At 43.3% G+C, this 16,790-nt stretch overlaps 1 protein-coding gene across 7 annotated transcripts in view; it reads right to left on the reverse strand.

Moving 5' to 3' along the window:
* The window catches only part of CNTNAP4 (contactin associated protein family member 4), a gene marked incomplete at its 5' end in the record, with an annotated part of 290,283 nt that overhangs the window by 12,485 nt on the left and 261,008 nt on the right, over positions 1-16,790 (reverse strand). For 6 of the 7 annotated variants that reach the window (XR_013843755.1, XM_079996016.1, XM_079996015.1 and 3 more), the window contains 4 exons: positions 8,149-8,236; positions 11,075-11,208; positions 13,561-13,785; positions 15,246-15,485. Coding sequence is in view for 6 of the 7 variants with exons in the window: in XM_079996016.1 (XP_079852142.1) it covers positions 8,149-8,236; positions 11,075-11,208; positions 13,561-13,785; positions 15,246-15,485 (687 nt within the window). Of the gene's footprint in view, positions 1-8,148; positions 8,237-10,992; positions 11,209-13,560; positions 13,786-15,232; positions 15,486-16,790 lie in introns of those variants that run through there. The other variant, XM_079996020.1, reaches the window with a different exon arrangement.

The following is a 16,790-nucleotide window of genomic DNA, read 5'->3' on the forward strand; positions in this document are numbered from 1 at the left end:
ATGGAAAATAATCCTAATCATGAATATGTAAACCACCATACATCATTCTGTATAAAAGCTATCAGTCGAATTCTGATGTCTTAAGAGAGTGTTTCACATACAACCAATATTTTACTAGTATTGCTTAAGCTATATGTTGTTGTTTTTTTGTCACATGTATTCCTTACCCATATCATGCTTTACTTACTTAAGAAATTATGTGTTGTGGGGGATTTTAATTCAAGATACTTTATCTCCAATTTGAACCATAGTTTTGCACAAATGGACTCTCAAAGTTCTCTGTCCCATTTTTGGACAGAAAAATTGGGGACTAGAGGGAGGAGGACTTCAAAAGTTTCTTGGGTGGGGGGTTACCCAAGTTTCACAGTTCATTCCTTTCCTCCTAAGGCTATCCCTTTCCCCTCCTGCTGCTGAAAGTGTGGCAAACTAGTCACCATTTTGTGTCCTCCATATTGCCACACCACAAAAATATTGGGGAATAGGCTGAGAAAGGTCTGCAAGGTGGCCATCTCAGACACGTCTCTGAATTTTTCTCAAAACATTATCTGAGAAATTTCAGCTCTGTTTTATTTTGAACTGTAAGGAAGTCATGTGGCAAAATTTACTCTAATTCACAAAATATGAGACATATAATATTCATAACATGAGAGACAAGCCTGGCTGAAGACATATTTCCTTGCAAGATAATGAGAAACATCTATTCTGTGAAAGATCTATTTCACATTGTGTAAACCTATCACTACATCAAGTCTTGCAAATCTTACAGAATATTTTTGAACCTAAGCCTTTCTGGTGATGGTAATCGCTGCTATTATTTTAGTAAACACCTGTATGCTAATTTGTTCCTATCTGCAATATAATGGCATGCAGAGCTCAATTTTAACATGCCAAGTGGAGATTAGGTTATGGCAAAATGTCAGCCTAATGTCTTTATCACACAGTCATTGCATGAGTCTAAAAACAAAAAACCGCCTTGCATAATATTGCAGGCATGTGAGCTACTTACAAAAACAAATGGTACACTTCAGAACAGCAGTCAAAGATTCTACCACATGGGTGATGTCAAGTTACAATACTACTTCCATTAATTAGTTCACAGGCGCAGCATAGGTGATGTAGTTTCTTCATTAATTAGCTGGAAATCACTATACCGACCATGACATTTCATTTATAGTCTCAAATGTTTGTGCCTAAAGAGCTTGCTACAATGAAGCTCTCACTTAAGCCTGTATTATATTATTGGGATACTTAACATTTACAGAGCCCAGTCCTGTTGGAAGCTGCAGTCAACCAGATCCCAGTGGGCCCAATATATTTTGCTCCCTGAAGAGGACAATATGGTGTCTTTCTCCATTCTTTATAGAAAAGATGACCAGACTGGCCTTGACTCTTACATCAATACTGGTTGGCTTGCTTTGGGGCTCAGAAGGGTTAACCACCAGTAGGGGGAGGCCTGTTGATGCACATCAACTAGGATCTCCCCCAGGGTCACCCCAGGAAAAAAAGGGCAAGTCCCTAGCCACGGGCTGCTTAATTGGAGCAGGCCACGCCCCTTGGTCGACCGGATTGGTCGGACTAAGGGTGACATGACTGGGGACTCCCTATTACGCGGGGGCTAGCCATGCCCCATGCACATGGGGCAAGCTCGCGAACAGCCCACAACTTCTTTTCCCTGGATTTGGAGAAGACCCCTAACTTAGCCTAGAGCATGGCCGAGACGCGGGGGGAGCAGAAATACAATACAGGACATAGCATTTTGCACTGAAACACGGGACGATTCCATATTATACAGGGTGGGTGGCAATCCTATGTATCCATCACCTAAGGAGGCTGTCTCACTGGTAATCCCTGGTTATGCTTGACCAAGGACTACCAGCTCTAGAGACCTCCTGGTTCAGCATAACGTATGACTAACTGCAATGGAGCTGTTCAGAAACTTCACAATGACTGCTCCTCATATTAAACGGGGGATGCCCTTTGCGTGGACGCGCGTAGCCCCTGGACCCTGTGCGGCTCCATTAGCACAGGCTTGGCTTTGCCTTCCCCCAGGTGGGATACCTGGAGGTCTCCGCCCACCTCAGTCAGTTGTCCAATTCCGCCTGGGGAAGCGTTGCCAAGGAGACCAGGCCAGGTAGGGGAGGGACTACCTGCCCACACCATAGAGGGAGGATCTTACCTGGGAATCTTCAGTTGGCTCCAGAGCTTCTCCCACCCTACCCACCCTCAGTTAAGACTTATTTTGCAGGTTAACCTTTTCTCCACAGGTATGTGGGCGCTGCTACGTCTAGGTCGCTGTTGAAGGGCCGGAAAGGATTTCCCCTGCATTGGCAGGTTTTGCCTTTCCCGTAGCAAAACGTCACAACTTTGGCGTTATCAGGCCTTGGGTGGAATCCTTTAGTCTATCTTCCTGAATGGGGGGGGGGGGCATGCAGCGGTGACACACGCCCCTTTCCTCTTTGTGGCGGCGATACCAGGGTTCCCCGTTAAAGGGGTTTTTGAGGGGGAGGCTTTGGCCGTATGCCTAGAGGTTGTCATTGCTCTCCCCTGCGATGGCGGCGTAATGGGGGCGGGCTCTCTCTGCTTGAACATACGTTCTCCAGAGCCAGCCCATCCCCCCCCACACTGGATAACCCTGATGTTCCCCAGATCCCCGGCGGGGGACTGGGAGGGATAAACGCCCAATGCCTGAACCAAGGTCTACCCACATCTGACATATAATAAAGTTGTGGCTAATTTAATCCCATAGCACGTTGTCTTGAGTCATTATTCCACATGAGGGGGGGGGGGAGCCCAGGGTTTGGGGGACTCCACCTGTCCATGCAATGAAACAGCTAGATTGTTAACTTCAACTGGCTGCAGGGACCAATCCTTAAGTAGCTTTGCTTGGGGACAGCCTGTTTCTGGGCACAATGGAAGGTGCTGGCGCATGCTTTTAATGCTCTAATTGACTTGACGCCTGAGTATCTTAAGGCTGCCTTTTCCTGCATCTTTCTCCCCAAATGTTAGGCTAACCAGCAGAGCCATTCAGAATAAAGGTGCTTCCCCAAAAGAAGTCTTTTTTGAATAAGGTAAGCAATGAGGAAGAACACAGGAAAGTGAATCTGTCAGAGTGCTCATTAAATGGCCAAAGCTGTCACATCTCTTTGCAAACAAATTGGGATGAATTCTCAATAAACAGGTCATTTGGACATGTCTAGTATGTATTTTTTAAATGTTGCATAAAAAAATAAGATGTTGCATAAAAATATCAAATTTTGTTCGTAGGTGTACTTGTTTCTGAACTTATCCTTGTTCTGTGAACTGTCTTTAGCTCTCTTGTATTTTGAGATTGTTCAGAAAATGAAGACACAATTACCTCACTTACATACTTTAACATTGAACCTATTTCCATTTTTGTCTCACACATTTATCGTCAGAATTAAAGAGAAAATGGGTAGAATATTCAGAGCACATAACAGAACTCTAAACAAAATAGCATAATTATGAAACTTCTGTTAGAATGCTTTCCTTCGGATTCATGGACTGGATTTTAGAAATTTCTATAAACCATACTTTTACATTCAGACATGGAGATTGCTGTTTGTTTTCCTTGGTTATAATACTACTGCTTCTCTCCCAGCTTCTAATGTTTCTTTTACACTCCACGGTGGAACTGAGGCTTTTCCAGCGTTATACCACCCTGTTATGCTAAGTTTCACTCACATCAGTGGGGACGTATAGAACAACAATGGACATCACTGGACATGTCACCACGCTTTGTGCCCATCTGTGATTCTATTTCCCCATGATTCACCAATCAAAACAGCAGAATGGAACTATATGCAGGAATACCATCCCAAATTTCATCACATGGCACAATACATGAAAATGCTGGGGAAATTACAGCACAAAACTTCCAAGGTTTTGTGACTTAATGTTGTTGCAAAAGCATTTTTTTCCTGGAAGCAATAAACATGGAAATGAGTGCTAAACTTCCACTAGATTCTGATGTATTTCCAGAAGTGGCTTTTAAGTCATGTGAAAGATCACATAAAATGTAGAAATTATTGGGTAAGGAAATGCTAGGAAAACAGAATAAAGTATTGCCGGAATACAACCTCATTTTGGTCCCCTGCCCTTTTCGGTTTTCCTGAAATTTCTATGCACATTGCTTGTGGAAGGTAACATCCATCTAGTAGTGGCGCTATATTAATTTTTGCCACCAAGGACGAAAATGTTAATTGGCTGTAAATTAATGTGCTTACAAAAATGTACACTGCTTGCATGTTTTCTATGGCTCCACACATTAGTTTCCAGACAGAAAATGTGATCCAAATTAGAAAAGAAAATATTCCATGAAAGGTTCTCTTTCCCTTTTTTTATTTCTGCAAGTATGAGTCCAGCTTTTAATAACTTCATATTTGGATCACAAGAGGTGTCTTTCTGCAGAGTTCCAATTAAATTATACTAAGCCTAATTTCTCACTCAAATTTAACACAAGAAAATTGTGCAACTTTCAGACACAGAGCATTGTTGATTTCTAGCACTGAAAGGTCAGTGGGGTGTGCTACACAGTTACCCAGCTGGAAGAGTATTTCAGAGAAATTACAGGTGTACTATTTATCAATGCTTAGCATTTGCACCCACAACCCGAATAAAGAGGAAAGACACTTGTGTACCAAGGCCCTGTGACACAGCCACTCCCTATGTAATGAAATAACCAGACCAGACAACAACATATACAGTTTTGGGGTTCAAATAGGCCACAACTCTACTGGTTATGGATATGAAGTTTTGGCATAGCCATTGGGTGAAGCCATTTATTTAACTCCAGCCCATCTGCTGGGAGTGTATCTAAGAGTAAACCACACCATGGGGGCCCTACAACCTATATAAAATAGAGTCTCCCCCCCCCCCGAGGGGTCCCTGCTGGAAGAGTTCTATGGCCTTTTCCCATCTGGGCATTGGACAGAAGCAACTCCTCACTGATCCCTTTAACAGGATACCCTTAACCAAGGAGGGGTAGGCAGAGGCTAGACTAAGGCTTACCCAATGCCTAACCTTACAAAGTTGTGACAACTGCTATGAGGGTTCTGAATGAAAACCGAGGAGGAGTGCGGCAACAGCCTTAATTTATTCTCCCAAGCGGACTGAAACGATGCTCATTGGCTGGCTGGTTCTGTCCCCTGGGGAATCCCCGTACCCAGGCCAGCCTGCCATTAGCCAATCTGCAGACAGGCCTGGAGTCGTCCCCAGTTGGCCTCCGGATCGCTGACATGGGGTTGTGACCAGGCCACAATGCTGCCTGACCACTTAAGGTAAGTGGACTTCTGACTGGTACAACGAGGGTCACAACATAATGCTTATTATAACAAGGAGATAGGCAGTGATTACTCAAACTGTACAGGAAATCTGCCTAAAGCGGAAGCAACTTTCAGAGCTCCTGCCCAAAATAACAATGAGCCTGATCTATCTCTGAGATAGCAGATAGGTAAAGGTACCATTAAGTCCAGTTGTGACCGACTCGGGGGTTGTGGCGCTCATCTAGCTTTATTGGCCGAGGGAGCTGGCGTACAGCTTCTGGGTTATGTGGCCAGCATGACTAAGCTGCTCCTGGCGAACCAGAGCAGCACACGGAAATGCTGTTTACCTTCCCGCCAGAGCGGTACCTATTTATCTACTTGCACTTTGACATGCTTTCGAACTGCTAGGTTGGCAGGAGCAAGGACCGAGCAACGGGAGCTCACCTCGTCGCAGGGATTCGAACCGCCGACCTTCTGATTGGCAAGTCCTAGGCTCTGTGATTTAACCCACAGCGCCACCCGTGTCCCTATGAAGCTGATAGGTACCCCTGCCCGTACGGGCCAGTCTTGACAGACTCTAGGGTTGTGCGCTCATCTCACTCTAGAGGCTGGGAGCCAGCGCTGTCCGCAGACACTTCCGGGTCACGTGGCCAGCGTGACAAGCTGCATCTGGCGAGCCAGCGCAGCACACAGAAACGCCATTTACCTTCCCACTGGTAAGCGGTCCCTATTTATCTACTTGCACCCGGGGGTGCTTTTGAACTGCTAGGTTGGCAGGCGCTGGGACCGAACGACGGGAGCGTACCCCGCCGCGGGATTTGAACCGCCGGCCATGCGATCAGCAAGTCCTAGGCGCTGAGGTTTTACCCACAGCGCCACCCGCGTCCCCATGAAGCCCCATGGTTTGTCCATGGGAGGGGAATTGACACGGTTTTGTGGTAATGTATCAGTATCATCCTATGAAGCTGATACATTACCACAAAACCGTGTCAATTCACCTCCCGTGGACAAGCCAATGCCTGTCATATAGGATGCAGAACTGATGTCTGAGCTGTGCCTATTAATTGCACAATCACTACAACCTGCCATCTCTGAGTTAGAAGCAATCTGCTGACTGATTGTGCCCCATCTCATCACACCTCTTACGTTGCTAAAAGAGGCTCGTTCAATTCAAAGTATCTAGGAATGGGGAATCTACACTCACCATCTTGGTGCCTTTAGCCACTAGTGTGTGCTTGTAAATTATTTGCCTGCACAGAATTGTCCGCTGTTACTGGATTCCCTCTCCCATCTATTGGCACCCCTCCAGCAGAAATGGTCAACCCTGCCCTCAAGGCAGCTGATGGGGGGAAATTCCCACTCTGCCCTTGCACAATAAGACCTCTCCTCCTTCCGGAGGGGAGGTGTTGTGGGCGGGGGACGATTCCCACGTCACGCAGGGGGCATTGGAATGTGTTGTTGTTGTATGGAAGGGCAAGTTGTGGCCATCGCCTACCCCTTCAAATTTGGGTATTCCATTAAAGGAATCTGGGGTCGTGAATCCTGTCCGATTCCTGTGTGGTGGGGGGCCATGGCACGACCCTCGGTGACATCAGGGGAGAGTTTATAGTTGTATTAGCATCAACAGGCTCCACCTACTGGTGAATAACCCCTCTTTAGGATTACCCCTTTCTGAGTGGGTGGAGTCAATCTTCCATGGTCCAATGCCTAAGCCAATACCTTCTCACTTGCTGTAATCAATAAAGTTGTGGCCTTTTCTTGCCCATTAACCTTATATACTGTGTCCACGTGTCTTTATTCCACCAAGCGGGGATCGGGTCCTCGAACCACAAGCTATTTCTACTGTGCGACCAGGGACAGGCAAACTGGGAACTAAGCTGGTAGGAGTGAAAGTTGGGTTTTTTCACCACTTCCTGCACTCTGTCTCAATGCCCTTGTGTCCTGAGCTGGATACGACTCCATGCACACGCACCCCAGTCTTTTGGAGTCACAAGGAAAGAGTGGGTTTGTTGTAAGAAAACTCACTTTAAATGTACTACATTACATAATCAACATTCCACATTTGTAATTCCATCAGTTCTTTTCTGAAAGATTCATTACAGCAGTTTTGTAAAACTGGACTTTTTTACAGGCTGAATGGTTTGCTTGCTTCTCAGAAGAGCTTCGAAAGCTAAATCAAAGATTACAAAGTTACAAGCTGTATTCATGTACAGGCAAATATTTAGGACAAGCTATTCTATAATATTTTACCATATTTACACTCTATAAAACCCGAGCCTCTTCCACCTAAATCCAACTCTCAAACCACTACCCCCTGAGGAGTCCTGATCATTCCTCCTGAAATAAAACAGCAGAATGATGTGTTTTGTGTATTCTGGGAGGCCTTGCTATACCACAAGTTGCATTACTTGATCTCCTTCCATAGATGAATATATTCGAAAACAGAACTTCTGTGATATGATTTGCAAAGGTGCATCATTCAAAAGGAATGTCATTTTGCAGCTTGATCAATTAACTTATTTTCTTTTGCCTATAACATGAGTGTGATTTAGCCTTTTCTTTGTTAGACTGCACAGAAAATGCCATGTTTCGTTATGCCTGACTGCAAAAATGGAAAAAAGATAAGTATGAAATTATTTTTAATGGAATCCACGTGCACATCTTTCTAGGAGCACTTACCAGCGATTACATGTATGCACTTTGACAAGAATGAAGCTTCTACCTTGATTGTCACTCTCTGCCTAATCAAATGTGAGAAAGAAATGTTTCTCAACAAGATTAGCATTAGTGTGTGTGTGTGTGTGTGTGTGAGAGAGAGAGAGAGAGAGAGATTTTTTTTAGGGAAAATCTACTGCACTGTACTTACCTAGGATCTTGCCAAGTGTGAGCGATTTGATTGCATTGAATTGTGTATCCGAAGAAAGAAAGAATTTCATCCTTTCATTGTGGTCAATCTTCAATATTATTCAGTGAGATGCAAAACGTAGTTGGATGTAGGACAGTTGAAATGGTAAGGAGGAGGAAAAAGAAATAATTGTCAATGATACAATTAACTTAAGTGAATGACACTAAAGCAATATCAAATTTATTAAAACACAGGGAACAGTTAGGTAAACCACTTTGTATAGACCTCTCTTTGAATTTTTTTTTTAAAACTGTGCTATTATGGCCAAGAGATTGTTTAAGGAATGACAACTTATAAACAGCTCTTTTAATATCCATTTGGGTAGTTCTTATCTATTCATCTGTAAGTACAGTATAATTGGCGAGCCTCATGAAAGGACAAAAATGTCTTACCTACCAAACATAAAAGCTCTTACTTATCTGAGAATGAACTTTTAAAATTTGAAATAATTACCTACGATGCTATGAAAGTCCCTGTGTTATTATATAAATTGCTTGCCTTCAAATGCTGATGACAGCACATATCTGTGCTCCACAAGCTCTTAGCCCAATATATTTTTTGATTGCGACATTTCTACAATAGGTTTTGTTCAATGCAACCACATTCAGATATGATTTATGCAAGCTAATCTTCCAGTCCTCTTAGAAACTGTGTAATGAGGTAGGAATAAATACATTTTCCAAGTAACTTTTTCATTAATCCCCGTAGAAGTGCATATTCCACAGAGGTAACTAGAAGTCTTGGGTCATAATACATTTTGAAAAACAGACAGAACTGATTTATATTTTCGTTTACAATAGATTTCATAAAATGTATACTAACGACAGCTCTAAAAAAGAAAAGTGAAAAGCCTATTTCACACCATAGGCTGCTTTGCAGACATGCATTCTTCCTGCTCAACCCAATCTCTGGTCTAACTGAGGCTGGAATTCTTAAGCAGTATTTGGGAGAAGTCAAAGCTTCTCTCTCACACACAATAAATATGAATTTATTAGTAACATCTTGGGGTCCATGGGCAAATTTCAAAATTTGGGAAACTGTTTTTCATGTATTGCCACAAAATGCCTACCGTTGATTATGTCTAATGACAACATGGCGACCGTGGGAAAGTCACAAAACAAGACTTGCCCAAGAAACTGAGTGCAAGGCAAAAGTTGGACCAGAGATTGAGATGTCAAGCCATGTATTTGATCCAAGATACCATCCAATTTCCCTGAAGAAAAACGATGATGCATGGAAATGCACTCACACAACAAAACACCTCCCTCCAGATAAACAACAACACAAACACTTTTTTTTAAAGGATTTAAAGGATTCAATCCTGTTGCCTAATTAAAACTAGGATGCCTTTTGGTCAAAGATTTCTAAACAATTAATATAATTGATTAATCAACAGAAGGTTGCAGTCGTGGTTTTCTAAATGATTTCCCCCCCTTGGTGAACAAAGTATGCAGACTCCTCCCCATGAACATCCATGCCCTACGAAAATAAGACAGTACAGTGGTACCTCTGGTTACGAACTTAATTTGTTCCAGAGGTCCGTTCTTAAGCTGGAACCATTCTTATCCTGAGGAGCGCTTTCACTAATGGGGCCTGCCACCGCGCGTGCACCTCTGACACGCAATTTCCGTTCGCATCCTGGGGCTAAGTTCGCAACCAGGAGCAGCTGCTTCCGGGTTAGCGGCGCTCATAACCTGAAGCGTTCATAACCAGAAGTGTCCATAACCAGAGGTAAAGGTAAAGGTAAAGGTTCCGGGTCATGTGGCCAGCATGACTAAGCCACTTCTGGCAAACCAGAGCAGCGCATGGAAACACCGTTTACCTTTCCGCCAGAGTGGTACCTATTTATCTACTTGTACTTTGACATGCTTTCGAACTGCAGGTTGGCAGGAGCTTGGACTGAGCAACGGGAGCTCACCCCGTCGTGGGGATTCAAACCGCCGACCTTCTGATCAGCAAGTCCTAGGCTCTGTGGTTTAACCCACAGCACCACCCGCATCCCTATAATCGGAGGTGCCACAGTATAAAATGAGCTGTTCTTCACAGCAGCATTGTATCATGCCAGGGACATTTCCCCCTTTTTAAACTGGGATGAAGAGGGGACGATGCAAAGCAGCAGAGAGGTTGGATTGGCTCTGCCAGTGTGTTTGAACCATGTCACCCTCCCTGTACCTCACTCCTCTAACTTTTGTCAAGTAGCAGCAATGCAACTGGAGCTCAGGTGAGCTGTATTTTATCAGCTTAGGTTTTTTTTATATATAAAGAATATACTGTGCAGCTTTTATAGTATGTGAAGATGTAGCCAGACGGAGTGATCAATGGGAGTGATAAAGGGTGGAATATAAACAGAATATATAAATGTGCCTCCATTTTTAATTACAGGAGAATTGGACACCTCGATTAGAAGATGTTCAGGAAACACTATAGGTAAAAGAAGAGAAAAGCCACACCACCACCCAGCAAGGTTCTTCCCTTTCTTCATTAAGCCTTTAAAATTGCAATGTTTGATAGGGGTAAGAAAACCTTGCAGTTCTTCTGTGCTTCCTGCTGTTCTACATAAATTATCAATCTCAGCCTGCTATAGTCATTAGTTGGAAAGATGACATGAATCAGGATTTTCTTATTTTGGTGCCAATACTCTGTGAATGAGACTTTGACCTTTTTTTAAACGGGGAAAGATAAACATCAAAGACATCACTTTACCAAGGTTCCCTCTGCCCAGCAAGAGTCTGTTATGTTTTGCTTTACTTCCTGAGGCACTCGACATAAGCACTCAACACACACATACAACGGCCACATGCTATATTGTATTTATTTATTTTATTTTGCTTTGGGGCTCGTCCTCTTTGATGACAGTCTTTATTTTATTTTTATTTTTTTGCATTACCTCCACAAATAGCTTTTCTTCCTCTCTGCTAATCTTCACACGGTGAAGCTGCCCATCGGCCATGCTTTTGAAATTGATGCTGAAGATGTCAGGAGCTTGATGGCTATCCAGCTTGTACCTGATCTGTAAACTTCCTGAAGGAATTGGGGAAATGATATTTTAGTTTCATGACTGGTATATACAAAACGCCTAGTTTTCAATGTTCACGACTGGGGCATATACAAAATACCTGGTTTCCAGTTTACATAAATGCATCTGAAAAATGATGGTGGTAGAATATTTTATTTACTTACCCAAGGAATATTTTAAATAAGAAGGAGACACAAGATAGAAAATATGGAAATTACCCTTCATGTTTAACTCTGTCATGTTAGTTCTACTTAGAGTAGGCCTATTGAAATAAATGGACACAACTAACTTGGGTTTTATTCATTTAAACTCTGATTATGTTAGGTGGATACAATCCATAATTATCCAGAGTGTTCATGAATATGAATACAATCCAAAACACAGTGTAAAAGCCCAGAGCTGCAGCATAGTTTTTAAAAATTGGACTGTCCTGCTCTCTCAAATGGGACGCAGGTGGCGCTGTGGGTTAAAGCCTCAGCGCCTAGGACTTGCCGATCGAAAGGTCGGCGGTTCGAATCCCTGCGGCGGGGTGCGCTCCCGCTGCTCGGTCCCAGCGCCTGCCAACCTAGCAGTTCGAAAGCACCTCCGGGTGCAAGTAGATAAATAGGGACCGCTTACCAGCGGGAAGGTAAACGGCGTTTCCGTGTGTGGCTCTGGCTCACCAGAGCAGCGATGTCACGCTGGCCACGTGACCTGGAAGTGTCTCCGGACAGCGCTGGCCCCTGGCCTCTTAAGTGAGATGGGCGCACAACCCCAGAGTCTGTCAAGACTGGCCCGTACGGGCAGGGGTACCTTTACCTTTACCTTTTGCTCTCTCAAAAAGGCAGTCTGCAGGGAAAATCATAAGGCCACAATCTATCAACCACTGCTTTGCTCTCTCCATAGGAAAAGCTAGCAGTGTTATGTAGTGGGTAGCATGTCAGACTATGAGCTGGGACACCCAGTATCAATACCCACTCTGTGATGAAGCTCATCGGATATTTTTGGTCCAGTCACTGTTTCTCTGCCTATTTGTATTTCACAGGCTTGCTGTGAGAATAAAATGGGGAGCGGAAATACCATGTGCACCATCTAGAGCAGCAGTTCTCAACCTGTGGGTCCCCAGATGTTGTTGGACTACAACTCCATCATCCCTGAGCTCTGGTCTTGCTAGCTAGGAGTGATGGGAGTTGTAGTTCAAAACATCTGGGGACCCACAGGTTGAGAAAGGCTGATCTAGAGCTTATTGGAAGAAAGGTAGATGATAAATGTAATGCATAAATAAATTACAAACATAACTCAAAATACAAGAAGGGCCTCAGTTGCATGACCGAAAGCATGCTTTGCGTGCAGAAGATGTGAGGCTCAATTCCAGCATCTCCTTTCAGAAAGCCTTGGAAAGAACCCAGAATGATAACTTGGAAATGTGCCCTGGATGGCATCAGGGTGCATGGATTAGCATCCAGCAGTGGCATGCACTGAAACTTTTCATGGCCAGAGGTGCCAGCTTGCAAGGGTCATGTTGTGCATGTTTGAGCATCGTGTCTCCATCCCCAAGCCAGGCAGAAGCTTCCCAGCTTTGGGGATGAGGTGCCGGGCCTCTGACAGGATGCCGTAGCCCTCCTACCCCATTCTCAAACCCTGTGGGCTTAGGGAAGGTGGTGGAAAGGCTCTTGGACCCTTTTGGAGTATCGCACCTCCCTCCCTAAGCTGGGCTGAAGCTTCTGTAATTTACCAGGAACATTTAGCCAAGTCTCCCTAGCCCACTGACCACATGCCACTGGCACCCAGAAACATCTGTTCAGCCATCGGGTTATCATTAACATACAGGTCTTCCTAAAGGTAAAGGTAAAGGGACCCCTGACCATTAGGTCCAGTCATGACCGACTCTGGGGTTGTGGCGCTCATCTCGCTTTATTGGCCGAGGGAGCCAGCGTACAGCTTCCAGGTCATGTGGCCAGCATGACTAAGCCGCTTCTGGTGAACCAGAACAGCGCACGGAAACGCCGTTTACCTTCCCGCCGGAGCGGTACCTATTTATCTACTTGCACCTTGATGTGCTTTCGAACTGCTAGGTTGGCAGGAGCAGGGACCGAGCAACGGGAGCTCACCCCTTCGCGGGGATTCAAACCGCCGACCTTCTGATTGGCAAGTCCTAGGCTCTGTGGTTTAACCCACAGCGCCACCCGCATCCCTACAGGTCTTCCTACTTAACTGCCGATATGAATGTAAGAAGAAACAGAGAAGCCACACTTCTCACTGTCATTTCTGTTAATATGCAGACAGGAAATGGATGTAGAGGAAGCATGCTGCTTAAAAACTTTAAAAATTTCATGGTAATGTTAAGTTTGCCAAAGCATACATAATGACGTACTCACCATTTTTGGCTAGAATAATGGAAAGGTAATCTTTATAGAAGGAGCTTACATAAAGGAGTAAGCTTGGAATCCGCGTCGTTCGAAAGGCAAAAGTGATTGCTTCTCTGTTCAGCGTCATATCCGGGTGGAAAGACGCAGCATGAGAACTGGAGTTCTTCGCCAAGCTGTAAGATTCCTGAAAGTTGTACACAACTGAAGAGCCTGCTCCGAAATATGCAGAGATCTCTGAAACAATGCGCAAATTGTGTGTTTTGTTAGCATCATCCTGAAATAAACGAAGGTTGTCATTCCTTTTTGAAAGGAAAACAATAAAACACAACATTAATTACATTTCCAAGAGAAAGAAAAATTAGAATAGCAATTGTCCTGCACTGTAATTTGAAACATTAGCTATGATTGTCAGGGCCTATTCTTAGCAGCCACTCAGCATACAGTGGTTGCATGCCATTGCCCTCCCCCTGCCAATTTCTAGCTCCATCAAGTAGTGACAAGGTAGCTGTGAATACAGCTTTTGGCATACCACCCATAAATGCAACGTTCTGAATGCTTTGGCAAGTCAAGCCAAATGAACACTGCACCCACGTTTATTTCCCAAAACAGCAAATTCACTTTTTTAATTGCCTTTTTCAAAAAAAACCCAAGTAAAATCATTTCTTTCCATGCGTTGGCTCTACACTGAGGGAAGAGTAAAACCATCCCTACCAGCTTGCGCCTGACGTTTTGTGCCCTCAGGTACCCATCCACTGCCCTTATCTTTGGCACAATATTTGTAAAGAGGAGCCAAGTTGTTCTCATTGTAATGAGTGTAAAAGTTTGTTAAGTATGCATTACCATTTCATTACTAGATTTCTACTGAAGGGCATTGAGAGTATGAAAGTTTAAATCATCAGATCAAATGCTGACATCTTCAAACTTAAGCAAAGTGGTTCACAATGTTCATACTAATCCTGGCCAACTTTAAGTCTAATTGAAGGCAGATCTAACCACTGTAAATTGAGTTCCAAACTGCAGATAAAACATGCAAAGAAATGGCATTTAGAAATAAATTTGTCCCTCACATAGTGACTTGAGGGTGTAGGGAGCGGGTGGTGCTGTGGTCTAAACCACTGGGCCTCTTGGGCTTGCTCACTGGAAGGTTGGTGGTTCAAATCCCCATGACGGGGTGAGCTCCCATTGCTCTGTTCCAGCTTCTGCCAACCTAGCAGTTCAAGAGCACGCCAGTGCAAGTAGATCAATAGGTACCACTGCAGTAGGAAAGTAAACAGTGTTTCCATGCACTTTGGTTTCTGGTATGATGTCCCATTGCACCATAAGTGGTTAAGTCATGCTGGCCACATGACAACAGAAAGCTGTCTGTGGAGAAACACCAGCTCCCTCAGCCTGAAAGCGAGATGAGCGCCACAACCCTTTGACTGGACTTAATTGTCCAGGGGTCCTTTACCTTTACCTATAAATGAGGGTATACATTGGCCATGCCCACCACCTTGGAGTAGCAGTTGTATATCAGTGCAACCCTTGGGCAAAAGAAGGTTAACCAACCCTGGTATTAAAAACATATAAATAAAGCCATACATTAGTAATGTAGCAATTTAAGAAGTTTTAAAAATTCAAAAAAATCATAAAACTTAGTATTAACATTTTGAGTTTGATATTCCGTAGAAAATAAATTTACAGTTCATGCTTGCCTTTCTTACAGAATGGCCCAGTGTAAGCAGAGAAAGTGCAGTCGCAAGAGAATCCATTGTATTTCTCTTTGCATTTTCCTCCATTGTGACATAAGTTACCGTAGCTGCTACAATGTCCGGGGCAACCTGGTTTTACACCTGGGGTTACTTTTGCTCTCTCTTCCAAGTCAAGTGCTCCTCCATTTAGCTGTAAAGAACGAATACACCCCAGAAATCCTTTCTGCCTGGATGCTGTCCCACCTGCAGTGGAAATAAATTCATTTAAGCTTTTTTTAGGAAATTGAAGTGACTTGATGTGTAATAACCTCCACATCTCAAAACATTCCATTCTGGCATGTGGGCATATCTAAAAATATTTACAAATAACTGCTACTCCAGTGCATATATTGAAAGTTTCTTGGGCACTTGTCAAACCCCCGAAACAGTTTATGAAAGACAGGGTTTTGGGACAGTAGCAGAGAGCAAGCAAGAGCATGTATTGGAATTATCTGAGAGCAAGGGAATATACAAATGTTAGAAACTTATTTCTTATTTCTTATTCCCTCCTCTGGATTTCATTCTTTGTCCTTGAACTTGTTGTGTGTACTTTAAATACTTCCATAAGTACCAACTGGTAAATATACCATAGACCTGAATTTCAGAAACCATAATTTGCAATCACCATGGGATGTTCAGAAGCACAGAACAAGAGTATCACCATTTGTTATTATCAATATGTTCGGTTATCTGAAGGAACATTTATACTATAAAAAAATGGAATGGAAAATTTGATTCCATTGCTATCACCAATGAATTGGATTCCTACTTCCTCTGTTGAGAAGAACGGGGAAGTCTTTCTGAATGGAAGATCCTGAATATTGTACTGATTGCTACATAGAATCATAGGATGGATGTTGTTGTTACATGCCTTTTCACCAGATTGAGACTTGGTATTAATTAATAGTAATAGTGACAGTCACAAAGTGGGAGGCTGGGTTTAGAAATAAAATAATTCCTAAGACATGCCCAGTCAAACCTACATGCTATCAACATTTTAGTTGGGCTTGTAACTTATTTATTTGTTTAGTTAAATTGAATTCAATATCAAATAACTTAAGTCATCAAATAGAATGTTATAACATATCAAAATATTACAGATGAATGCCAAGTGCAAAAATACATAATTAAGAGGGCATGATTAACAGGAAAACAATATATTCTCTTAAGCATAACAAAAATTACAGATAAAAATCAAAGACAAAAATACAACAAATCTCCAAAAAGTAGCACCATTAGCAGCTAAACAAATGACATAGAAGTCACGCACAGACTCCCCCGCTATTTTCCCCAAAAGGCGTTTTTAACAATCTCCAGCATTGCTACCAACCATACAGATAACACAGCTAATCCCTAGACAATTGCTCAGCATCAACACTTCCTCACACCAATGCCCAAGAGCAGATTTTCATATGGTTTAAGGGGAAGGAAGAATTGGTGAAAATCTTAGGAACTCTGTGCCTAATCTGAGCAGAAAAAAATACTGTGAAGTGTTTCCTTCTGAGCAAC

This window comes from Podarcis cretensis (assembly GCF_951804945.1).
Source record: "Podarcis cretensis genome assembly, chromosome: 11".
Lineage (NCBI taxonomy): Eukaryota > Metazoa > Chordata > Lepidosauria > Squamata > Lacertidae > Podarcis > Podarcis cretensis.